The 27,518-nt window shown below is 37.2% G+C and overlaps 1 protein-coding gene across 1 annotated transcript; it reads left to right on the forward strand.

Annotated features, from left to right (window-relative positions):
* Positions 1–456: 456 nt before the first annotated feature.
* Positions 457–27,518, forward strand: tpcn2 (two pore segment channel 2). Its single transcript, XM_052141439.1, has 25 exons — positions 457–892; positions 5,938–5,990; positions 6,105–6,181; positions 7,121–7,298; positions 8,238–8,354; positions 10,369–10,475; positions 10,622–10,694; positions 11,095–11,194; positions 11,513–11,578; positions 12,381–12,445; positions 14,592–14,701; positions 14,807–14,888; positions 14,972–15,058; positions 15,638–15,757; positions 18,731–18,790; positions 19,005–19,133; positions 19,249–19,298; positions 19,429–19,528; positions 21,145–21,216; positions 21,309–21,382; positions 22,502–22,607; positions 23,220–23,302; positions 23,416–23,497; positions 23,668–23,759; positions 26,150–27,518. The coding sequence occupies exons 1-25, from the start codon at positions 745–747 to the stop codon at positions 26,226–26,228; spliced, it is 2,310 nt and encodes a 769-aa protein (XP_051997399.1). The 5' UTR covers positions 457–744; the 3' UTR covers positions 26,229–27,518.

The raw sequence follows: 27,518 nt of genomic DNA on the forward strand, positions 1-27,518 counted from the left end.
GAATTGGGCAGGGTGTGTGGGGTCCCAAGTGATTCTACCTGCACGTTTCCTCGCTCTAGAGACGTTTTTATTTTTTATTAGTTTTTATTATTATAAGATAACCATAAACTAACCATCCCAGAATGTTGCAGGGAGGTCAACCTAAAAAACCTAACCTGAACGTTTTATAAAGCTTAATGTTAGGTTTAAATGGTTCACATTATTCATTAGTATTCATGATTATATAATTAATTATTTTTCATAAATCTTAGGAGAGGTTAATAAACAACAATGACTCACCTGCAATAATAATAATAATAACAGTAAATTGGATTTGCACGCATTTGAGTTTTCAGTGAAAAGAATTGGTGAATCAAATTAAATCTGTTCATTAAAATGAATAGTCCGAACGAACCGATTCCGTCAAATGACTCACACTTCCCAATTCTGGTGCTCTGCCCCGAGCGAGCAGAAAGTTTGATGTAAGTAGGATATGGGAGGAGTTGACGTCTTCTTAAACAGATCGTTTTGTTGTTGTCCCCTTCGAAACGTTACAGTCACCGAGTCGGCGAGGTGGATATGAAACCAAGTGCGTTCCCGGTATGTTTACTGTCGCTCCGCTTATTAAGTCTGCAGTCGCTTCATTAACAAACATGGACAAAGGTCATACGTGTTTTTAAGTTCGTCCCTCGTCACTTCTGAAACACTCTGACGCCACTGGCAGGATTTCTCTGAATATCGGGCGACTCTGTAAATATTTCCTGTATGGAAGGTGAGCCGCTATTGACAGGGGGCATACACCGGGATTCAGGTGATTATGGATCTCACGAGAGTGTTCAGCAACACGAAGAGTCGCCAAGATCAAGACGACTGTCCTACTCCGCTACTGACGACTCCCGTCCCATTGAAGAGGGTATGTTCTGCATTCAGCCTGACACAACTGTTGTGTCCAGACATAGCCTGTAAATGCACAATTAGTGTCATTTTCTGTTATACATGAACAGACTTTGCTTTCTATAGGCGTGTTGTACCTGTAGTTTCGGTTTTATGTTATCTCCATTCATGTCACTGTTCGTGCTTGTCTTTCATGTAAATGTCATCAGGATTTTACAACCACGTGCTGTTAAAGTTTCCATCAAAGTTGATACAACTTTTTCTATTTGATAATAGAGCGACTGTATTAGTGCTGATTCTTAAAAGCTGCTGAATTAAAAAGAAGGTTTTTGTAGGCAGTATTTACTGTACATTACATACTGTGAATTTATATATATAATGTAATTTTGTTAAAAGTAGGCAAAAAAAAAAAGAATTATTTCACTTTTAAATTACTCAATTCAGTTGAATGGGATTTTGTTATAAAACTGAAATGGGTATATCTTAAAATCATTTTTTGAGTGTATTTAAACCCTTCTCTCTCTCTCTCTCTCTCTCTCTCTCTCTCTCTCTCTCTCTCTCTCTATATATTAGGGCTGTCAATCGATTACAAATTTTTATCGAATTAATTACATGGTGTCCCATTTAATTAATCATGTTTAATCGCATTTAATCGCATATACAAATATTTGCTGAGAAAGCCCCTCATATAACAATAATTCAATATATAATGATGAAATAATTATACATAGTTATCTTTAAATGTGTACAAAATTATATATATATATATATATTCAGATAATTAAAATGCTTTACATTCCTGTAGCAGAAGAGTTAATTATTGATAAGACAATACAAATACTGGCTTTAGAATACAATGTATTGTTTACTACCATATTATTGATCATAAGTCAATCATTGGCACACAGTTCACAGCAATCCATTTCACAAGTGACTTTTTCAATCAGAGATTTATTATGAGGGCTTGTTTAAGGACCCGTCAATGTACACCTGCATCAGACATGCTTGAGTAGCGTCTCGGGTGCGTTGCATCATAAGCATAATATTTTTAGGTCACTGTGTCAAGTTAAATATAGTTTAATACTCAATCTTTAAACACATCTTGAGATATCTTAGTTCGAATTTGCGCTCCATCAAGTGTTTTGAATGCAAGAACGTAACGAATGTTTGTGTTGTGGATGGTTGTTTTCTTCTCTGTATAAACTGCATGTTGCCACACAGCTGAAGTTTCACTTACTGCCCTCTGGAGTAAACAGGTGGTACCACAAGCTCGCATTTCTCAGGAATCTTCCTTATTACAGTCCGGGGTCATTTCGATTAATTGCGTAAATTTTTTAATGCGTTATTTTTAATAATTTTAAAATCGTCAGCCCTAATATATATATACAGTGTGTGTTTGTATGTATGTATATATATATATATATATATCATGTAGATAGATAGACAGACAGACAGACAGACAGACAGACCGATAGATAGAACAATAGATAGATAGATAGATAGACAGACAGACAGACAGATATATGATAGATAGAACGATAGATAGATAGATAGACAGACAGACAGACAGATAGATAGATAGATAGATAGATAGATAGATAGATAGATAGATAGACATATAGATAGACAGACAGATAGATAGATAGATAGAACGATAGACAGACAGATATATGATAGATAGATAGATAGACAGACAGACAGATAGATAGACAGACAGATAGATAGATAGATAGATAGATAGATAGATAGATAGATAGATAGATAGATCGATAGATAGACATATAGATAGACAGACAGATAGATAGATAGATAGAACGATAGACAGACAGATATATGATAGATAGACAGACAGATAGACAGACAGACAGACAGACAGACAGATAGATAGATAGACAGAACGATAGACAGACAGATATATGATAGATAGATAGACAGATAGACAGACAGACAGACAGATAGATAGATAGACAGATAGATAGATAGATAGACAGACAGACAGATAGACAGACAGACAGATAGACAGACAGATAGACAGACAGACAGATAGAACTATAGATAGATAGATAGATAGATAGATAGATAGAACGATACATAGAGTGATATACTGTATGTATATAGAGAAAGAAATCTAGATATACATCGATCAGCCAGAACATTAAAACCACCTGCCTATTATTGTGTAGGTCACCCTCGTGCCGCCAAAACAGCACAAACCCACATTATAGAATTGCATTCTGAGATGATATTCTTCTCACCACAATTGTACAGAGTGGTTTTCCGAGTTACTGTAGACTTTGTCAGTTCAAACCAGTGTGGCCATTCTCTGTTGACCTCTCATCAACAAGGCATTTTCATCCACAGAACTGCCACTCACTGGATGTTTTTTGGTAAATTCTAGAGACTGTTGTGTGTGAAAATCCCAGGAGTTCAGCAGTTACAGAAATACTCAAACCAGCCCGTCCGGCACCAACAATCATCCATGCGAATATCTAATCAGCCAATCGTGTGGCAGTAGTGCAGTGCATAAAATCATGCAGATGCGGGTCAGGAGCTTCAGTTATTGTTCATATCAACCATCAGAATGGGGAAAAAATGCGATCTCAGTGATTTGAACCGTGGCATGATTGTTGGTGCCAGACGGACTGGTTTGAGTATTTCTGTAACCTGCTGATTTTCGCATACAACAGTCTCTAGAATTTACTCAGAATGGTGCTAGAACCAAAAAAGATCCAGTGAGCGGCAGTTCTGTGTGTGGAAATGTCTTGTTGATGAGAGAGAAGACTGGTTCGACAAAGTCTACGGTAACTCAGATAACAGCTCTGTACAATTGTGGTGGAAGAATATTTTCTCAGAATGCTGTTTTGGTGGCACGAGGGGGACCTACACAATAATAGGTGGGTGGATTTAATGTTGTGGCTGATCGGTGTAGATGTTATATTTTTATTATAAGATATAATTAGATGTCACAGGCCTGGTTAATGACTCAGGTCAGCAGTAAAGCTTATCATAAAGTTGAACATTGTCTGTGATTACTCTGAACACTGTCAGAAAGTCAAATAGTGTTCTTCTGTGGTTATGTTCATTAAAGCATATAAGGTGTATGGCCTGTTGTACTTGGACTGGTCTCAACCTGTATTGTGTGTTATTGTGCTCTCAGACAAACATGCCATTGTCTGCTGAAACAGAGTTTCTGTTCAGTTAATCTTTGACTTCAAAATATGTTGCTTTGGCTTTGTTGCATGTATCAAATAACAAATGGAGATTATTGAACAGGACAGGTCGAGGGCAGATGGTGATACATGCAGTACTGCTGTGTTAAAACAAAGCAGAAAGCTGTTTTTGCTATTAATATGATACACAGTGCATTTTAATCAGGTATCTTTTCTATCTGGAAGAACATCTTGTGTTATAAAAGTTCTGTTAATACTAGTCCAATACTGTGTTTCACATTTTGAGATGTTAGGGAAAACTAACAGAAGGAATGTATGTGTGTGAGGAATAGGTAGTCTTGATAAGACTTGTTTGGATTTTGTTACGCAACACTTGTTTTGTGAACAAAATGTTAGGCTAACCTTTATTTTAAGCTAAATAATGTTCCATTATAGCATTTCTAACTTCTTTTGTTGCAGTTGGAGCTTCACTGTACATCCAAAGTCTAAGCAAACTTTCTTAGGGTCTGTTTCACACAACGAAATCACTCAAGCATGGTTTGGATTTGCTAGGTCATATCCTGTTGAGAAGCTCAAGGGACTCATGGATATCCTGTTACGATTAAAGGAATAGTTCATCCAAAAATTTAAATGATCTCATCATTTACTCACCCTCATGCGTTCCCTTATGTGTATGACTTTTTTTCATCTGCTGAAAACAAAGATTTTTAGAAGAATATTTAAGCTCTGCAGGTCCATACAATGCGAGTGAATGGTGACCAGAACTCAGGACATAAAGGCAGCATAAAAGAAATCCATACAACTTTAGTGGTTTGATCCATGTCTTCAGAAGTGATATGAATGGTGATGGTGAGAAACAGATCAATATTTAATTCATTTTTTACTATAAATCTCCACTTTTGACCAGCCCCAACCAGTAGGTGGCCGGATGAGAAAGTGAAAGTCAATTCCACACCAGAATGTGGAAGTGAAAATGTAGATTTATAGTAAAAAAAGACTTAAATATTGATCTGTTTCTCACCCACACCTATCATATTGCTTCAGAATATATTGATTTATCCACTGGAGTCTTATGGATTACTTCCGACCCCCCCCCCCCCAGTTTAAATCTTTCTCCCATAATCTCTTGAGAGAAGTTGAAGCTCCGTCCCCCAGACTCTGAATGAGCAGAGAGTAATACACTGATGCCTCAAGACCTTTTCCATAAGCAGTAATCACCACTTCCAGAGGATCTGCCACTTTAGAGGGGTGTATGCTACTCCCAAAAATAGTACAGAGCAGATGGCGCAACTGTAAGTACCTGAAGAACTGAGATCAGGGAATCCTAAAATGTTGAACCATATTTTCAAAAGATTTCAACATTCCACTCTCCAATTGGTTTTGACCCACATTTTGCTCTGTGCTGGGTACAGGGCTGGATTGGTAATCTGGCCTGGTGGGCCAACACACTTTGGGGCCGATCAGGGGCGGGACTGGCCATCGGGAGAACAGGGACTAAGCTGAAATGAGTCGGCGCGTTATGCAGAACGGGCCACAAAACGGTGCCACGATATGCCGAAGGGGGCAGCGATATGCATAAAAGGACAGCGACATACACCCCCACCCCCCCCGAACTTTTAGGCCAGTTTCTATGTAAAATCCCAGGCTGATTTCTCTTCCCAGTCCACCCCTGGCTGGGACATTCAGTTTATTGTGAGAATGATGTATTTGGCAATAGTTCAGTTTAGATTACAGAGATTTTGATCTTCCACAGAGCTTGAGGTGTTTTTGTCACTGACAGACAGAACTCATTAAGGTTTTGACAGGGATCTTTTTCAGGGATTTGTTTACACAATCATAAGAAATGTTTCCATGTAAAATACTGTTTTTTTATGTTGTTTTCCCCTTTTACTAGATGGAGACCTCTATGTCCAACAGGCGGTTGTATTTATCGAGGATGCAATTCAGGTAAAAAAAAATAAAAATAAATATATATATATATTATAATTTTGTAATACATTTAATATTATATTTATTGCTGGAATTTCTAATTTTCCTATGTTTGCAATGTCATTTCCACAGTATCGGTCCATCAATCACAGAGTTGACTCTGGATCGTTGCGATTATATCGATGGTATTACTCGAGCATATGTCAGTGGTAAGCAAAGAAGAAGTGATGAGGTTTAAAGCTGAAGTGTGTAATATCTGAGCCACTATCCCTACTGAATGCATTAAGCTGGGATAGGAGAAAGTAATTTAACACCATAAAGTTACACAAGTTTAAGGCTAGTCTTTTATTATAAATTGTTGTTTAGACTACCACTTACAGGAATACTTTGTGTTTGATACAAGCTAAGCTGCATTTCACAGATGCTGTCAGTCACCACAGAAAATAATCATGACTTGTTTCTCTATTCGTAAAAACAATCCAAAACGTATTAACAGTAATGCGCTTACAATGGACGTCTATGGGGTAAAGCATTGTACGCAGAATTGTGCAGTTTGTTGCTTTGTTAAAGTGCTTCTAGCAATTCTTCCATGTATTAATGTGTTATTTGAGCTGTAAAGTGTAAATATTCTAAATATCCCGTTCTGTTATCCTTGCATGTGCTATACCAAAGTTGTGGTTTACCGGCTTTGCACGATTATGACAGGAGTTGAAAAACAGGGTATAACGTTGCATAGATAAGTATGATAAGCAGTTCTGTCATATAAACGTCATCTTAACAGATGTGAATCTTGTGAATTTCGAAAGCGTGTGTATTTTAGAGTATATCCCAGTGAAGTTGCTTGCCCTGTAATACATTACTTTATTTTAGTATTTTCAAATAGCAGCACAAGTCACAGAAAATGTATTTCTGTGGTAAACAACAGCATAACACAAATGCTGTGGATGGAGCTTTACTTGTATTAAACCTAGAACATTCCAGTAATATTAATGACTTTCATCCTGAAGCTGCTTCTGTCATTGATAAAACATGTTTCTATTTGCCTACTTGAGCTAAACACAGATTTGTTATTTGAATTGCTTCCATACACTCCCTCTCTCTCTCTCTCTCTCTCTCTCTCTCTCTCTCTCTCTCTCTCTCTCTCTAAGGGGTCTGGGATTCACCATTGCTGTTGTGCTTGCTCTGGCCTTCATTGAGAGACCCTCCTCTCTGACCTACACCTCAGACATACGTTTCAAACCCGAGCCCTGGCAGCCACCCTGTGGACTAACGGAGGGTATCGAGATGGTCTGCCTTTGTATCTTCATCCTAGATGTCACTGTGAAGGTAGAAGTTCTGAAACGTTCATTTAATTTGACTGTTGAGATAGCCTTAAAGGTGCACTAAGGTTTTGCTCATTAAAAACGTTTTACACATAAAGACATGAAGAGCAATTTTTAGAAATACGGTGAAAATGACTCAGAAAATCAATAAAAGCTGTCTAATTTGACATGGAGCGGGTCACCCCTAATGGGTGCTGCCATGTTGCAATTGGCCGAGTAACTACCACTTATAATGACAATAATAATAACATGTTTACTTTATGTAGTGCTTTCAGCCAATAATCAAACCAGGTAAACCATACAATAAAACAACAAACACAATATACTTACTACAGACAATAATGGAGCCCAAATCAACAGTATAGTCCAAAGTGATGGTATTGATCAACAGGAGTATGATCTACCAGACAGTCTGAACAGAATGAGTGCAAGGGGAAAGATAAAATGTCCAAAGACGATGTCCCTACTGGACATCTGAAACAAACCTCTTCTACCTGCAGTCAGATAAACAGTGCAACCTCGAAAGTCAAGCGTGAGCACACGGCAGTGTACAGCTGAGGCAGAGCTTGCCAGCGGCGGCTACACGGTCACAGCCTAGGGACCAATATAAGAACGTCCATAATAGGGTTTTGTGTACTGTGTAGTATGAGACAGATAAAAACACGGACTATTAGTAACAAAACAGAGGATAAACATACATTATGTGTAAAGTGGCAGCATTTGGTAAACAAACTTCCAGTCTCCAGGATGACAGGTGTCAGGATGACAGGTGCCAATACTACAAGTACTACTGGGACCGATGGGACGAGGAGGAGCAAGCTAAAATCATACTCAGTGCACCTTTAAATAGTTACTGCTGTTTCTGTTTCTGTTAAGGCTAATCTTGTAATGTGGCATAAGCAAATAATATGATGTAATATAAGTCCTCTATTTCATTCTGCAGAGCTACTTGATAGGATGGGAGGGGTTCCGGATGAACAAATGGCTGATTGGCTATTTAATAGTCATTGTAGCATCAGTTATTGATTGGATGTTGAGTGTTAGCATGATGTGTGATGAGGTGAGTTAATGATAACTGTATTACAAAACTGTTTACAACTGACCTTTTTGGATATTAACAAAACAAATAAATGATAAATGTCTCCGTTTACATGGCAAGTAATGCAAAATGATATATATATGTGTGTGTGTGTGTGTGTGTGTGTGTGTGTGTGTGTAATTAATTAATTAATTTATTATCCTGAGGTCCACTAATAATGCAGATTAAGGCTTTTTCTGCACCAAAAACCTCATAATGTAGTTTTTAATGACTATTTACCACTATTTTTATTTTTTTATAACTTTCTTTGTTCCTTAGAGTTTTTCTTTTTGCTGCTGTACCTTTAAGACTTCTAAACTGTTTTAAAATATATTTTAAGAGCATCTGAAATAAAAATAAAACCCTATAAAGTTATGCAACAAAATGTAGCAAAAATATACGATAGTTTCAGGATCTGAAAACTGTCACTCTATGAAATAGAGTCCTGCACAGTCCTGTTTTGAAAAGCCGCACCCGCCCCACACCCACAGCACTTATCAGAACTCCCGACATGTTATGCGACAGTAGCACAAATTTAATTCTGTACCTAACCTGACCCGTTTAACACAAAGGCACCACACCCACATTAAGATTAATCTACTACATCAGGTAGACAAAAATAGTTTATTTGCTCACATCACACAAAGTATCAAACAAACATTAGGCACTCTGCATATAAGAAACATACATTAGCCTAACATTGTGGTGACAATTAATAGAAAAAAGATGAGAAATATGAACATTATTCGGCATTTAAAAAAATAGCCGTGCCCATTGATTACCGACCCGCACCGCAAATGACAATGTAAATATTTTTCAACCCATCATCTCAAATATTAACGGTTCACCTGTCGGGTATCCGCTCATGTGCAGGACTCTGAAAAAAAAAAAAAAAATATCTGGTTTACAGTCAGGCACTTACAATGGAAGTGAATGGGGCCAAATTTTTAGAGGGTTTAAAGGCAGAAATCTGAAGCTTATAATATTATAAAAGCACTTGCATTCAATATTCTGTTAAAACTAGTCTATTATTTGAGCTGTGAAGTTGTTTGAATCATCATTTTAACTGTCAATTTAGGGTTTTAGGGCTTATTGACATTCGTTGTCATGGCAACAAAGTTGTAAAATTGTCTATAACTTTAAAAAGAAAAGGTTAGTAAGTGATTTTATCACATTAAAGTCATGTTTACATGGATATCCTTTATTTCTTGTGACTGTACTTTTGAAACAGTGAGTATTGTAATGTTTAAAAATTGGTCCCCATTCACTTCCATTGTGAGTGCCTCACCATAACCCAGATTTATTTATTTATTTTTTTCAAGAATAGGAGGGGCAAAAAAAAATTCTATTTGTGATAATCAATGTTATGCCACAAATGCTGTCAATTGAACTTAACTTGTATTGAACCCGGAATATTTTAAGATATGAAGCAGAATTGTATCAGTCAGCATTAACTCTTTCCCCACCAAACACGGAATTTTCCGTGTTTTATGAAAAAACGCTTCCCCGCCAAACACAGAATTTTCCGGGTTTCCGTGTTTTAGGTGTTATATGGTAAGGAAGACCCCTCCGCATGTTTTGAAAGAGTACGCAACTCTTTGATCAAAGAAACAGACTGTGATCGTCTCAAACATGAAGAAGTGGAGTATTGAGAGGCTCAAAATATCAGACATAAACATGCCTTTTTATCAGCTTTTTGTCTGAAATGTTGTTTTTTGACAAAACCGACCTCTGTTCAAGTCGCAATAAAAAAAGAACAAATGAAGATAAAATAAAATCGGTTTTTTTTTTGCCTAAAAGCAGAGGCTCAGATCTTTATTGTGATATATAGCATCTTCATATATTCATGGAAGAAAATATTCTGCGGGCCATTAAAGTTTAGCGAAAATCGTCAAAAACCCTGGTGGTGGCTGGCAACTTTTTTTTTAAAAACGCTGGCGGGGAAAGAGTTAAGCACCAGATTCACTGGTTGTAATATTGTCAATTTAATCCACAGAGTTTAAGAGTCAGGAGACTGATTCGTCCATTTTTCCTCTTGCAAAACTCCTCTCTCATGAAGAAAACTCTAAAATGTATCAAAAGGACTCTTCCAGAGATAGCAAGGTAATAACATCACCTCTGTAAGAAGTGTTTTTCCCCATGAGATTATTTGCACTTCTCAATGTCTGCAGACTTATTATGATATTGTAAAATGAAGGGTTATGAAATAAACATTAACACAAAGCACTCTCTTTCTCCTTCTGTTTCAGTGTTATCCTACTTCTAGCGCTACACATTTGTTTGTTCACTATGATCGGAATGCTGCTCTTTTCCAAATCAGATGTACGTTATCGTGCGCTTATCAGTTCTGTGTCCTTATATGGGATAGTTCACCCAAAATGAAAATTCTGTCATGATTTATTCATCCTTATGTTGTTCCAAACTGATTTGACTTTCTTTCTTCTGCGGAACTCAAAATGAGATCTTGAATGACAGCCTCAGTCACCATTCACTTTTAATGTTTTTTTTTTTCTCTCCATACAATGAGAGTGAATGGTGACTGAGACTAATATTCTGCCTGACATCTCCTTTGTGTTTCACAAAAGAAAGTAAGTCAAATGAGTTTGGAACAACATGAAAGTGAGTAAATGATAACAGATTTTTTTTTTTTTTGGGGGGGTGAACTATACTTTTAATGCAAAGTAATTTTAGAGCTCTCTAACCAATTGATCTGTTTCTGTAGGATTCTACGAAGAATGGAGAATGGGAAACATACTTCAAAAACCTGCCTAAGGCCTTGTCCTCTCTGCTAGTGCTGCTCACCACAGCCAACAACCCTGATGGTGCGTCTAGGTTTGCCTTTGATCGGTTACCACAATAACTGCTGTTAATGTTTCTCGGAAGGTGTGAGTCTCTCAATGAGTCAGAAGAGTTTCAGATGCTCAGTGACACTAATGACATTGTGGCACTGTTGTGTCGAATGTTCTGACATCTCTGGCTCATTGCTGTAGACACTGTGAGTCATTTGGTTTAATCACATGTCAAGATGTCTTGTGACTTGTTACAACGGCCTGTTAAACTTTCACAGGTATGTATTTTAAACATGAGACTGCACCAATGACCCATCACCTCTCACAATCTCTCTCTCTCTCTCTCAACAGTCATGATTCCAGCGTACTCTCTGAACCGCGGCTATTCTATATTTTTCATAATCTTTAGTGTGTTTGGTAAGTTTTATAGCACTTAAATTATTTTAGTGGGTAAATCTCTTGAAAACATGTCTAGGTCACTTTTAACCATTAAAGGAATAGTTCACCCAAAAATGATAATTCTCTCATTTACTCACCCTAACGTCATCTTTCTTCTGCGGACAACAAAGAAAGATATTTTAATGTCTGTTTATCCATACACTGCAAACGAATGGTGACCAAATGTAAAGCTCCAGAAAAGGACATAAATGCAGCATAAAGTTAATCCATATGACTCCAGTGGTTTAATCCATGTCTTCTGAAGTAATCCAATCATTTTTGGCGCTTAAATGTTTGGTCACCATTCACTTTCATTGTATCTTCCTTTGTGTTTTGCAAAAAAAAGAAAGTGAACTATTCCTTGATGTAAATAAATAAATAAAATTACATTTTGCATAAACAATTTTTATTACTCTCTATAATTCTTAATGGTGATTCTCATTAATGTAATAAAATGATTATTTGTATTTACTAAGCATACATACATTTCAGTATCAAATATACAGCCATGAATTTCCAATTTAAATAGAGTGAAGAGATTGGGGGAAGGGTGCTTAATTGTCATAGTAATAATGCAATTATCATGATGCAAAAAGTATTAATGGTCAAAAATGAGCTTCCTCTTTATGCAAAATGTAATTTATTATTTCTTTCTTTTGATTTTGGGATGAAGTATGACCCAGACATATGGTGTTCTTTATTCACCCACTTATGCAGAATGCGTTATATAAAACCTGAGGTAACCTGAAGTAAACCGTACATTTGGATTTGTTTCTTTCAGGAACGTATTTACTGATGAATTTAATGACTGCTATTATTTATAACCAGTTCAGAGGATATCTTCTGGTGAGTGACATACATTAGACATTGTTTTTTAGTTTTGTTTTGTTTTTTCTCAATTCCCAATGTGCTCTAAAGTCCTCGTGGTGGCATAGTGACGAATCTCAGTTGCCTCTGCGTCTGAGATGTCAATCCGCACATCTTATCACGTGGCTTGTTGAGCACATTACCACGGAGACATAGCTCGTGTGGAGGCTTCACGCTAATCTCTGTGGCATCCACACACAACTCACCACGCGCCCCACTGAGACTAAAAACCACATTATAGCGACAACGAGGAGGTTACCCCTTGTAACTCTACCCTCCCTAGCAACCGGGCCAGTTTGGTTGTTTAGGAGACCTGGCTGGAGTCTCTCAGCATGCCCTAGATTTGAACTCTGGACTGGGATGGTAGTCAGCGTCAATACTCGCTGAGCTACCTAGGCCCCCTTAGACATTGTTTTAGGAATATTATACTTGCTTGTTAAAGGGAAAGTTCTTTAAAAAATTACAATTTTGCCATATACTAACCCTCATGTTTTTCCTAACTTGCAAGACTTTCTTTCTTCTGTCGAACACAAAGAGAGAAATTGTGAAGAATGTTCACATTGCTCTTTTCCATACAATTAAAGCAAATAGTGACCAGGGGCTGTTGAGCCAGAATGATCTCACAGTGAATAACATGAATAGACCATGTATAAATGCCCTCCATGAGGTGGTGGTTTGAGACACATTCCAGACGAAACTCAGTAAAGTGTAAAGGCTTCTGGCTGTTCAAGTAGCATATGTAAATTTTACTCCACCTAAAAAGCGCTACGTTAGCATAGGGAAAATTAGAACCATAACAGCTGTTGCAGAGGATTTATCCAGGACTTGCGTTGCTCAGTAAATAATATCAAAGAAAGAAACGGATGCATGTTTTAGGGGAGACAAATCTTTTTTCTTCATTTATTTTAAGCAGATTTCTCGTTGGTGTGCATGACATGTCTTACCTGCGGCAAGCCCAGAGGGTAAAAAATACACAGCACGCATGCACACACACTGACACACAAGCGCTCTGGACAAAGTCACTTGGAATCAAATAATACATCCCACCTTTTCAATTCACAGAAGTGAATATAGCATAATGCACGGGAAATTAAGATCGGATTTATATCCATTTGGAAGACACACGTTTTGTGTTTATTCCATCAGATAGCAATCCATACAGTCAAAACGCAATAAGTGTAAATAGGCCCTAAGTTTACTTTTTTCAGCTAAAATCATTCTATGCATACCGAAATGCGAAACACTGCCTCCAGTGGCCAAAGCGGTAAGTGTTGTTGAGCATATACGCACGTGTGAGATCCATTTTCCTTGTTAAATGTCCACGAAGGGGTTCCAAAAGAGAGTTGTGAAGCTGTACAGGCTTAATATCCAAACCCCAAAACTAAACCTAACCGTCAGTGGAGTAAAAGTGGCATGTTAGAGGGAAAAAAATGCAAATACTGAATCACGTACATTACTGATTATGTGAACGTGATTACTTCCTGGGTTCAACGTGGGATCTGAACCCGGGTCTCCCATGCTGTTGACGCAATGCTGATCTGGTCATGCCACAGAGGAAGGAGTTGATGTAAACATGGCTGAGTCAGCATAATGTTTCCAATCCTAGGGTACCAGAACTCTTCCCATGTGATGTTGGTTGAGCTTTAAAAATCACAAAAACCGTGTCCAAAAATGGAAATTAGTTCAAATGACTCATGCACAATATTCCAAGTCTTCTGAAGCTACACGATATCTTTTGTGAGAAACAGACCGTTATTTCAGTCGTTATTCACTAAACATCTTCCCTTTTGCTATAGCCCCAAAATCTATATTGCAACAGGTCTTTTGCATGTAAAGTTTGAATTTTCACAAATTATATTTAAGAGCTACAGAGGTCAAGAAGATTTTCAACTCATAACAGTTTAAATTTCAGTTTGTTCCTCATAGGTATTCCCGGAATATAACGCAAGAGTCATATGGGCTACTTTTTTTATATTTTATGGTCCTGTTAGGACCTTTTTGTACATTCTGCAGACTTTCTTGTGTTCCATGGAAAAAAGAAAGTAATATTGGTTTGAAACAGCATGAGGGTGAATAAATGAGGATAAAACTTTAATAAATTATGGTATCATCTCTGTCAATTTAGATGTCAGTTCAGACATCTATAATTCGGAGGCGTGTGGGTATCCGTGCTGCTTTTGAGGTGCTATGCTGTCCGGGACGAGGACACACCAGTAGTCAATCTGAAGGCCATGTGTAAGATTTCACTTTTCAACCTTAAAGTGTTTTGTGCAAACATCTACTCACATTTATTTGAGGGGTTTCACGCCTTGTGATTGTATTTCTCCTGTTGCTGTTCAGGGAGCGAGTGGCTGTAAACATGTTTCTGCAGGTCATGGGTAGAGTGCAAATGAAGTCTTACTACAGACAAGCTATCATTAAGGTAAAGAGATCTCAGGATAGTTTTTTGATGTGTGTAGTGTATGTCATGGGTGCTTGTTTGACCTGTGTTTTTGTCACTCTTAGGCTGCTCAGCAGTTCCCAGATGGCTTCATCAACGGTGAGGCCTTCAAGAGGCTTTTCAATGAGCTGGACAAGGACTTTCTCAAAGAGGTTTGCCTCTCCTCTCTCAGGATCCCAGAAACATGTGCATCAGTTTACATCAAAGTCTAAATTTCAATTCAGAATCTTAAAGGAACCTTTACAAAAAGGTTTCATGGTATGTTGGTGATGGTATCTTCGGCGCTGTTTTAGTGCCATGTAAAAATATAAAATAAACTAAATCAAAGATTTCAAGAATACAATCATAATAATTTGAGAATAAAGCTGAAATAAATTGAGAATAAAGTCAAAATTATGAGAATAAAGTTGTAGCATTAGGAGATTAATATAATTTTTTGAGAATATATTCAAGTTACGAGAATAAAATCGTAGCATTATGGGAATAAAGTAGTAGTATTTTGAGAATAAGTCTTGAGGAAAGTAACATCAAAGTGATGTGGTGGAGCATCTGGGTCTTTACACACAGTAAACACCACTAACGGGAGATACCATTGGCTATGCAACTTTATCAAGGTAGCCGAGCTGAATCTTTGGGACGTTTTTGCGAGCTCTCTGTTCACATGTTCTGATGATTCATAGAAACTCATTGTTTGTGTCCAAACATGTTCTAATGTTGTGTTTTTCCTGCAGCATCCACCAAAACCAGTGTACAGTTCTTCAGTCCTGCAGAAAATCCAGTATATCTTCAGTCACCACTATATTACTGTGCTGGGAAACGTTGTCGGTTTGGCTAATGTCTTGTGCATCTGTGTAAGAAACCTGATTTCCTTTTCCTTACCCACCACATACGCCATCCTACACATACAAACCTATAAACTTAAATAGATTATTTATAGATTATAAGTGGATTAAACCAGGTTTTCCAACTGTGAGGTTCGCAGACCCCTAGGGGTTTGTGATGGGACTGCAAGGGTGTATTTAAAATACAAATCCCATTACCAAATAATTAGGGCTGTCGATTTAACGCATTAATTCAGTGCAATTAATTTGACTAAAAATAACGCGTTAAAAAAATTAACGCCATTAATCGCAATGCCCCCCCGCACCGTAAGATTCCTGAGAAATGCAAGCTTGTAGTACCACCTGTTTACTCCAGAGGGCAGTAAGTGAACCTTCAGCTGCATGGCAACGCACAGTTTATACAGAGAAGAAAACCCTTCAGCAGCAGCACGACACAAACATTCGTTACGTTCTTGCCTTCAAAACACTTGATGGAGCACAAATCCGAACTAAGGGATCTCAAGATGTGTTCTAAGTATTAAACTATATTTAACTTGACACAGTGACCTAAAATGTTTATGTTTATGATGCAACGCACCCGAGACGCTACACAAGCATGTCTGATGCAGCTGTACATTGACGGGTCCTTAAACAAGCCCTCATAATAAATCTCTGATTGACAAAGTCACTTGTGAAATGGATTGCTGTGAACTGTGTGCCAATGATTGACTTATGATCAATAATATGGTAGTAAACAATATATTGTATTCTAAAGCTTCTTTTTGTATTGTCTTATCAATGATTAACTCTAAACTCGCATTTTAATTATCTGAATATTTTTTTATTTTATTTATATATATATATATATATATATATATATATATATATATATATTTATATTTAAAGATAACTATGTATAATTATTTCAGCATTATATATTGAATTATATTTATATGAGGGGCTGTCTCAGCAAATATATATGTGATTAAATGTGATTAATCAATCGGGACACCATGTCATTAATTAGATTAAACATTTTAATCGATTGACAGCCCTACAAATAATATAAATAAATAAATAATAATAATAAATTGTGTAAAATAAAAACATAACATTTTACTCTAATCTTATAATTTTTTTTCATTATTATTCATTTTATTAATTTAAACCATATTTTAACCTTCTTGTTTTAATCTTGGGGAGTACTTAATGTAAACAATTTAGGTCTTAGGTTTCCCCTTGACAAAGGGAGTGGGAACCTCTTATAGGGCAAAATGTATCTTCATCTCTAATCTATAAATAGTATGTGAGTGGAGTGGCAACAATCTCCCCTCCGAGCATTCTTTAATCATTCCTCTCCAGCTTCACTCCGGGCTGTCCTGCTCCTCGCTCGCTCCACGCTCCTGGATTAGAGACACCCTGCTCCGTGTCCGCTCCATGGCAAAATTAGCACCAAACTACCTCTCCACTGTAGTTATTTCAGGATGCTTTTAAATATCATGTATCAATGTATTAAATGAAAATAATTCAATAAATAAAAAAAAATTACAAGATGAAAAAAACGTTCAATTAAAAATATAAATTATTAAAAAAAAAATATATATATATATATATATATATATATATATATATATATATATATATATATATATATATATCCCCTTTTCTCCCAATTTGAAATGCCCAATTCCCACTACTTAGAAGGTCCTCATGGTGGCGCAGTTACAAGTACAAGTCTCAGTTGCCTCCACTTCTCATTGTGTATGACACCACGGAGACTCACAGCATGTGGAGGCTCATGCAACTCGATCCACGCACAACTTGCCAAGTGCCCCATTGAGAGCGAGAACCACTAATCATGACCACGAGGAGGTTACCCCATGTGACTCTACCCTCCCTAGGTTGCTAGGAGACCTGGCTGGAGTCACTCAGCACGCCCTGGATTCAAACTCACAACTCCAGGGGTGTTAGTCAGCGTCAATACTCGCTGAGCTACCCAGGCCCCCTGTTCTCCACTTTTTAAAATCAAAACAAGATAAGACTATCAAAACTATATGTCTAATGCAGAGTTCACTTTAGAAATGCTAGCTTTTGGATTTTTTAAAGATTTTAAATCTACCTCTCTCTGTTTGCGTTTGCTGAGCTTCTTCAATCTGCAAATGTATAATGCATAAATTAGTCTACGGCACTAATTCTATCTATGCTAATACGGCAATTCATCAAAGTCAAACTAGGCAATATTAACATATCGATTAGTTCAGTTGGTGTTTTAGGTCGTTAAAAGTTCAATTCTATTTAATGGCATAATAGCCTACAGTTAAGATTGAGATGCATTAGATTAGAATGATTATATGAGTATTTAAAATATTGTACGGATCTTTTAGGATTTCACAACGAACCTTTGATCGTGGCAATCACCTCCCCACTTGTGTTCTCCTTCGCCGTCCCGTCATTCATTTTCAATATATGGCAGCTGATGTAGGAATAAATAGACGAGGTAAGAGCATATAGTTAACTCAAGCTTTACCACAAGCTTACCTCAATAATAGGGAGCTTGAACAGAATACAGAGAGTGAAAGTGAAAGTAACTCTTGTGCTGGAATATTACCAATCTTTCCTTCATGCCAATAGTGTTTAACTCTGCATAACACGTAGTGAATTATTGCACTGAGGGCCGTTAACAGGTGTTGTGCTCATGATGGAGCATTAGTGGAGCGCTCTTGAAGCGGGACAAAACAATGATTTTAAATACCCGCTCCTCATTCCAGGCAAAATCATGCCACTCCACTCACATACTGTGTGTAGGACATAGAACTTTCTGTTTAATTGTGCAGGGGTGCCATCTTGTGGACAGCATATGATTAACACTTGACTAGAAGTTTGGATGGGACATTTTGAGTAGAAGTAGTCTATGCTATCCACCTGACACAGTATACTAAGTGATTGTTTTGGTGCTTTGAGACTTTAAGTTCATATTTGATATATGTTGAACTCTTTCTGCAGACCGTTTTGGTTCTGGATTCAGAGAAATCCTCGTTTGAGAGAGATTACTACTACATGGAGGTGACAGTCTCATACATTGAACACATTAATCACTGCAGAATGAGTGTAGTTTTGAATTAGCCTTTTAAGTGTAACTAAACTTTTCTTTCATGTCAGTTTTTAATATTGTTCATATTACATTTTAATACTACTGTTGTGTTTTCTGTATATTCAGTGTATAGTACAAAATACTGCTGAAGCATAAATGCAAATACCTGTATCTTTTCTATTTTAGATCATCAACTTTGTTTTCGTCCTCTACTATTTAACAGAGATGATACTGAAAATAGTGGCTTTTGGTTGGAAAGGTTATGTCTCTTACATAAATAATATATTTGATGGATTTCTCACTGTTCTCCTGCTGGTAAGACATTTTATATGGGACTTCCTTTGTGGTTTAATGACATTTAACATCATTTTAAAGTTTGTCCTCGGATGCTCAGGTCAAGAACAGTTTTCTGTTCTTTTATCCTCAACAGGCACTTCAGATTGCCACATTCATCAAATTCAAAATTCCCAATAATAAAGTGTAAGTGTGTGGAATTTGTTATATACTGATATACAGTACATACTGTCTTGATTTTAGAAACAATGTCAGCTGTTGAATAAATGCTTTGGTTTGAGGTTTTATTAAAATCATCTGATTTTCCTCATCACAGGGATCTGGTTCCACAGCATTTGATGTCTTTGTGGGAGATGGTTCGATTGGTGAACATGTTGATTGTTTTCCGCTTCCTCAGGATAATTCCAGAAATCAAGGTTGGCATCTTGGTCCTCAAATGAATCACCATGTTAATAAATGCACACATAGGGACACTAAGTGGAGGTTTCTAAGAAAAGCATCCCTTTTATGGTAAATGGTCTGCACTTATATAGCACCTTTTTAAACTTAACGGTATTCTGTTGTGACACATTCACCCATTCATACACCATACTGCCATGCAAGGCACTAGCCTGCCATTGGGAGCAACTTGGGGTTCAGTGTCTTCCCCAAGGACGTGGAGTCGTGTGGGCCAGGATTCGAACCACCAATCCTGCGATTAGTGGCCAACCCGCTCTATCAACTGAGCCACAGCTGCCTCAATTATTATTATTATTGCTTGTACTTGGGGTTAGGGATTTGAACAAACCCCTAATGATAAGTTTTAAACAGCGGTGTGTAACCTGTTCTGCATGATTTGTGCTAAGGACATGAATGACACATTAAAGTCCCTTTAAGGCAATTCAGGTCACTAATCAGTCATATTTTTAACTTATTTTCACTTATGCAACTACAGACTACAGTATCTACCTAAGTGGTTAAAGGGGTAGTTCACCCCAAAATATAAATTCTCTCATCATTTACTCACCCTCATGCCATTCCAGATGTGTATGACTTTGTATTTCATCTGCTGAACTCAAAGATTTTTAGAAAAATATCTCCGCTCTGTAGGTCCATACAATGCAAGTGAATGGTGATCAGACCTTTGTAGCTCCAAATATCACATGGTTTAGAAACAGAACAATATTTAAGTCCTTTTTTTACACTAAATCTCCACTTTCGCTCTCAGATGTGAGAGAGAAATTAAACAGGCAACACATGTGTCTCTCAGACATTAAAGTAAAAGTGAAAGTGGAGATTTAGAGTAATAAAAAAAAAAGAACTTAATTTTTTAACTGTTTCTCAGCCACACTTTTAATATCGCTTCTGAAAATATGAATTTAATCACTGGAGTCGTATTGATTACTTTGATGTTTCCATTATGTGATATTTGGAGCTACAAAGGTCTGATCACCATTCACTTTGCATTGTATGGACCAATAGAGCGGAGATATTCTTCTAAAAATCTTTGTGTTCAGCAGATGAAAGAAAGTCATACACATCTGGAATGGCATGAGGGTGAGTAAATAATGAGAGAATTTTCATATTTGGTTGAACTATCCCTTTAAAGACTGTTGGTCAAGATTAGGTTTAAATTGCATACTTCAAATCAGAAACACAATAATAATAAAATCTTAATTTTTTTTAAAAAAATCCTTCTTGCTGCACTTAAATCTGTTTTGAATACTAATCTGATGCTAGTGAAACTTTATAGTATGGCACTTTTCATACCACTGTCTCCTTAAGATGATTCGCTTATGTTTTCCTCTTTTGTTAGTCGCTTTGGATAAAAGCGTCTGCCAAATGAATACATGTAAATGTAAACTGTGCTTCTTTAGCTCAAACCATGCAACAAAAAATATTTTTAGGCTAGTCCTGCTAATACATATGTGCATTCTTGAATAAACAAATAGGTGACTGGCTCAACCTGGTAATCACCCATAACACCCTGGCATTGAAGTCTTAATATCTATGGGACAATTTGAGTTAGATTATTTGCTTGCTTTCCCTTTAGTTGATGGCTGTGGTGGCCAGCACTCTTGTAGACCTGGTGAAGAACTTACGGGCATTTGCTGGTATTCTGTTGGTGAGTGAACAGACTCCTTTTACAGTGTCACCGGCGGACATTATTATTGATTGTTAGGTCATTCTAATATCTTTATGTCCTTTCTGCTGCAGGTGGTATACTATGTGTATGCAGTTCTTGGAATCTGGCTTTTCCAGGGAGCTATAACTGCTCCAAAAAATATGAGGTATTGTATATTACCATCTAGTTTAATGGGAAAGTTCACCCAAAAATGAAAATTCTTTCATCATTTACTCACCCTCATGCCATTCCAGATGTGCATGCCTTACGTTTACTTCAAAATACAAATACGATTTTAAGAAGAATATTTCAGCTCTGTAGTTCCTCACAATGCAAGTCAATAGGGTCTAAATCTTTGAAGCTCAAAAAGCATCTAAAGGCAGCATAAAAATCCATGTATTCAGAAGTGATGTGATAGATGTGGGTGAGAAACAGATCAGTATTTACCTTCTTTTTTACTATCAATCTCCAATTTCAAACAGCCCTCCTAAGCACTCTTCTCTCCTAAGAGTTCTTCTTTTTTTCTGGTGATTCATATTCTTTATGCATATCACCACCTACTGGGCAGGGAGGAGAATTTCAAGCAAAGAAAGGACTTAAATATTGATCTGTTTCTCACCCACACCTATCATATCGCTTCAGAAGACATGGATTTAACCACTCGACTCATATGGATTACTTTTATGCTGCCTTTATGTGCTTTTTGGAGCTTCAAAGATTTGGTCACAATTCACTTGCATTGTATGGACCAACAGAGCTGAGATATTCTTCTGAAAATCTTCATTTGTGTTCTGCAGAAGAAAGCCAGTCATTCACATCTGGTATGGCATGAGGGTGAGTAAATCATTTTGGGGATAACTATTCATATTAAAGTGTTGCTACATTATTGTGGATAGTTGATGTTATGAGTAGCAACATAATACTTAAAGAGATAGTTCACACCAAAATGAAAATTCTGTCATCATTTACTCACCCTCATATAGATCCAAACCTGTATGACTTTTTTCCCCTCCATAGTACACAAGAGCATATGTAAGGCAGAATGTTAGCCTCAGTCACCATTCACTTATATTGTATATGCAATGAAAATGAATGGCGACTGAGGCAAACATTCTGCCTAAAACCTGCTTTTGCGTTCCACAGAGGAAAGAAAGTCACATGTCATATGAGTTTGGGTGAGTAAAAGATTACAGAATTGTCATATTATATGCTTTGTGGTAATGTTACTCATTTTGTCATGAATCTCTAATGAATGTGAACCTCTTCCCACTCTGTGATCTCTCAGCATGATCTCTAACTCCAGCATGGAGAATGCCACAGGCGCTTTCACCATGGTTTGTGGATCTTTTGAACAGCTGGAGTACTGGCCAAATAACTTTGACGATTTTGCTGTAAGTTGCACAGAGAAAAGTCTCAGCCCCAGATGACACATAAACTTATTAGCTTATCTGATGCATATTACACACAAAAATGGGCAAAAGCTTTTCCAAAATTGCAAGCTCTGACAGGGCCGGTACTACGATATGATCTTTAAGGGAGGGCATTTTGACCTTTAGGGCAGGCATTAGGCTTACTCGTGTCTGACCGGGGGGTCCCTCTTGTTCGTTTGGCCATCCGACTGGGGTAACATCCCCTTAGACCCTGCCATGAGCTCCATTCTGATTGGCTCTCTTCTACTTTATTTCCGAGGGGTTTTACACTGCAAAAAAATATTTTACTTAATTAATATTTTTAATGTAGTATTTTAGAAAAATTCTTAAAGCAAGATAAATGTACTTGTCAAGCAAAACTGCATATTTTGTCTTGTTTTCAGTAACTAAATTTAGTGAGGTTTATGCTTTAAACAAGACTGGCGGGGTAAGGAAAATACACTTGAATCAAATGGAAAATGCACATTTAGAGACATTGTTTTGAAAAAGGATAAAAGAACAGAAACCAATGTCTTTGGTGTGTGCGGTTAAATGTGTATAGTAACTCCCTATCACGTTCCACGTCTCTTCCAGTCGTCTATGGTCCTGCTTTATAACATCATGGTGGTGAATAACTGGCATGTCTTCACAGACGCATACACCAGATACACAACAGAGTAAGCCAGCAGCTCCACCAAAACACAAACACCTCTCTGTCTCATTCAACAATTTTGTTTACATTGGCTGGGGAGTGTTTCATCATCTTCTTACCATAATATCCCCATGTCAGGTGGTCTTTGGTGTACTTTGTGGCTTGGTGGTTAACATCGTCAGTCATGTGGGTCAACTTGTTTGTGGCCCTCATTCTTGAGGTATGATGTAGAAAATTAAATACATGTTTTTATAATAAACACACTGCCATTTTTATTCACATTATACATGATCTCTTAAAGGTCTGTTTTTAGAAGTCTGATGAACTACTGAATTAGTTATCAAATTATCAATGAAATACGTTAACCTTGATGCTTTCTCCTGTTTTCAGAACTTCACATATAAATGGGACAGAAGTAATGCATTATCTGTTGCGGAAGTGGAGATGATTGCTTATCAAAGCACAGTCCAGCTGATGTTCAGGTAGGATTTATCATTTTGCTTTGTGTTTTGATGTTTCCTATTTGTTAATGTGGTCGTATGTGAGTGAGCAAGAGCTCTGATACTCAGAAAATACCAGATAATCTGCTTATAGGAATAGTTCACCCAGTAATGGAAATGATGTCATCATTTACTCACCCTCATGTCGTTGTTAACCCGTATGACTTTCTTACTGTATGTGGAAAACAAAAGAAAATCGAATTAAAAAATCCCAGTCTGTAATCTCAGGACAATGGCAGAGGATAGTGACTCACTTGAAGGTTTTAAAAGGACCCAAAAGTGTCATACAAGTAGTCCATGCAGCTTGTGCATCATATTTCAAGTCTTCTGAAGGCGTATGATGAGAAACAACTCGAAATTCAAATCTTTTTTTTTAATAATTTTTTTTTAAATCTTGACTTCCGTTACACATTCATGAGCTTTATGAGAGAAGCTTATTCACACGCAGTATGTTTACATGCACTTTAAAAGTTCGAATTCAGTTGGACAATTTGTCTTTTTAAAAAAGGTATGTAAACGCTTTACATACTGAAATAGGACAGTCTGATTTTTGTATAGTCGGACTAAAGGACCTATGGCCCTATTTTAAGAGCGCCAGCGTTAAGCGTAGCACTATGCCGTATGTCATAAGCGCAAAGTCTGTGGGAATGGCCATGAAGTTTTGGTATATTCGTGTAATCATTCGCTAAGTCTAGGCGCAAATAGTTTTGGCGTAATCGCACGTGCAACGTACAAATTTGCTGGATTAAGTGCAATTTCATTCTGAGGTTTTCCCCGGTTATTATTTCACCATCTGCATCCTATTACATAGTTAATACCCTCAAGCACCAGCAATATAAACAAAGACAGCACATTCATAAGAAGTTGGTTGTGTAAATGGACAGTATGCAATGAATTAGAAGAATAGAAAATGTGCATTAAACGCATCCTTGATGATTGACAGGCATATTTCTATGACAGTGACACGCTCCTGTACAACGCATGGAAAGTGTGATTCTCGTCCGAATTTGGATGTAGGCTCTGTTAAATTACAGAGAATGCAAGGATTGTTACTTCACTTCACTTCTACTGGTCGATTTTGATAAATTAAACAAATTTATTGAAACATGATAAAAAAACTTTACTCTTTCTTTACTCATTCTTACGCGACTGATCCGAATCAGCCGTTGCTGGTTCAACACAAATGATGCGTCCAAACCTCCGTTAGTAATTCAAAAATGTCACTTTAGAAATAGTATCATGGCTTGTGCTGTTTCTAACAAGTTATTGGATAAACAAGGATGTGTGTGTGTGAGAGAGAGAGAGAGAGAGAGAGTGAGAGAGAGAGAGAGAGAGAGAGAGAGACGGAGTGTGTGGGATCACATGTTGCCACTCCCAAGCAGAGATGCTGTCAGCTTTCTGAAGCGAAGCGAAATACCCAAGCGGGGGTATTTCTCCCTATTTCGCGGTAGCCGGTGTGCAATAGTCGCTCACTATAGAAACTGCAATGTCCTCTGCCATTTTAAACAGCACCCATTGTCTAATTAATCAGTCTGTTTTGTCTCTCATCTGTGATGAGCCGTAATGCTGAAGTTGTTCGTTTAATGCCGTTTAAAGCTATTTTCTAGCTTTAGTAGTGTAGTTGGAATACAAGCGATCACGAAGACCTGTTGTATGTAAACACTAGCTGACACTGATTCACTTCACGTCACCCAACTGGCTCATATTACACACAAAAATTATCTTTTGCCACCACCTGCTGGTTAACATATGTAATGTCAAAAAAATAAAAAGACATAGTAGCTCTTAACACACATGCACTACTCTGACACTTTAGTTTAGAACGGCACGAACACAAGCGGAGTGATACACGCTCAGTGAAGCGTCCGAGTATGATGGTGTCAGACCATCAGTGCTCATGGAACATCTCTCATCCAATCAGATTCAAGGACCGGAACTAACTGTTGAATATTAAATAGTATAATTTATAACTTATAACAGAATTTAAATTTTTGGGTGAAATGTTCCTTTAATAGCTCAGAATTTGGTGGAATTGGATGTGGTTTAGCTTTTATTCTTGCATTTTGAGTATTATCGCATTTCACGATCGTACAAATCCTCACATTCTAATATTTCTGTAAAACTCAAAAATTTCAATGTGATTTGGCAAATTTGACATATTCCTGTTGGTCCAGGTACAGCATTCCTATAAAAAATAATTGGCCAAACCCTAACCGCAAACCTAGACCTAACCAGAAATCTGATTGGTTGATAGGAATGTTGTTCCCGAAACATGTCCTACTTGGAAAAAAATCATGTTATGGTTTTGGAACAGCATATCTTTGGCATTATGCTATCTATCTTACTTCAGAATTGTTATTTTCTCTCTGCAGAGACCATGTCCAAGAGCCGACAGAAGAAGAATTACTTGCTAAACTCCAACAACACCCTCATCTCCACCTCGGCTGGTGACCTTTAGCATATACACCCTCATTTCCATCTCATGTGGTGCCTTTTATTTAAGGACATAATTGCACCAAAACACACCCAGAATCCTCCAGGACTCCATCACGTCTGTGTAGGCCTCATGTTTACATATCCATCCATTTCTGAGGACCTGTTTCCCATTATAGGATCTGTGGTGCTTCAGGCTTGCTTGTGAATGGATATATGTGTAGCTTTAATTTAAAAAGAGGCTGTAGCTCAAGAGTAAAGTGACTGCAGAGATCTGGCTTTATCCTCGGGTCAACCTTTAGATTACACTAGGTTTCAGTTCTCACTATCAGTAGCAATATGTTTTGGCTTACCTTGACTATTGGAAGGAGTTCGCTGGTCAAAAGTCTTTGTTTTGTTTGAAAGCAGTCACAATATTGCAGTACCAAATATTCTTTCATTTCTTTTCTTGAGCCTGTTAAAATCGAACAACAAAATACAGTTAATGGAAGATTTTTAGAAAAGCTCACAGGTCGGTCTGCAGCAATGAGCTTTTTTTAACCATGGAAAACAAAGGGAAAATGCACATTAATGTGTTAAATGTAATATATATTTTTGGACTGTTTTATTAAGGCTTTGATTCTATTTTTGACTGTGTGCCATATCTTTTATTTACAATTTTACGGTGTATTTTATAGAGATCTTAATGGATACTTCATGCACATTTCTATGACCTTGGTTATTATTGTAACTCTCAGCTGGAAACTTAGTGGCACAGTAGCTATATTTGCAATGTTTTATTCTAGTTATCAACAGATAGTGTTTTGCTGTGCAACTTAATATTTGGCTTAATAGATTGTGGAAAACCATTGTGTTGGTTTCTTTATTTTTTAGTACTTGTTACATGGTTAATAGTCTGCAGGCACATCAGGTTTTTATCATGATTTACCTTTCTGGAGCATGCTTTGCATCAAATAAACTTTAGATGACATCACATGTTACCAAAAGACCGCACAGGCATATATTGTACTTGACTTCTTACATAACTATCCCATTACCCCGTAGCCTATTTGTGGAAACTCCCTGGTGATCCTATGGTGTTCCTCAGTCTACAGGAAAGTTGAGATCATTTCAAGATGAACACACATGCACACAAACTCACACAATCTTTCAACAGTTGATTTAGAGCTAAACATACAAACATACCCTCTCACACTGTGCAAGTTTTCCCTAAATCGAATGTTGTGGTCTGCCTGACCTTGTGTTAAACATGCATCAAAGTAACAAGGCAACCTCCGATTCCCCATGCACACACACACACACACACAC

This window comes from Xyrauchen texanus, chromosome 1, assembly GCF_025860055.1.
Source record: "Xyrauchen texanus isolate HMW12.3.18 chromosome 1, RBS_HiC_50CHRs, whole genome shotgun sequence".
Lineage (NCBI taxonomy): Eukaryota > Metazoa > Chordata > Actinopteri > Cypriniformes > Catostomidae > Xyrauchen > Xyrauchen texanus.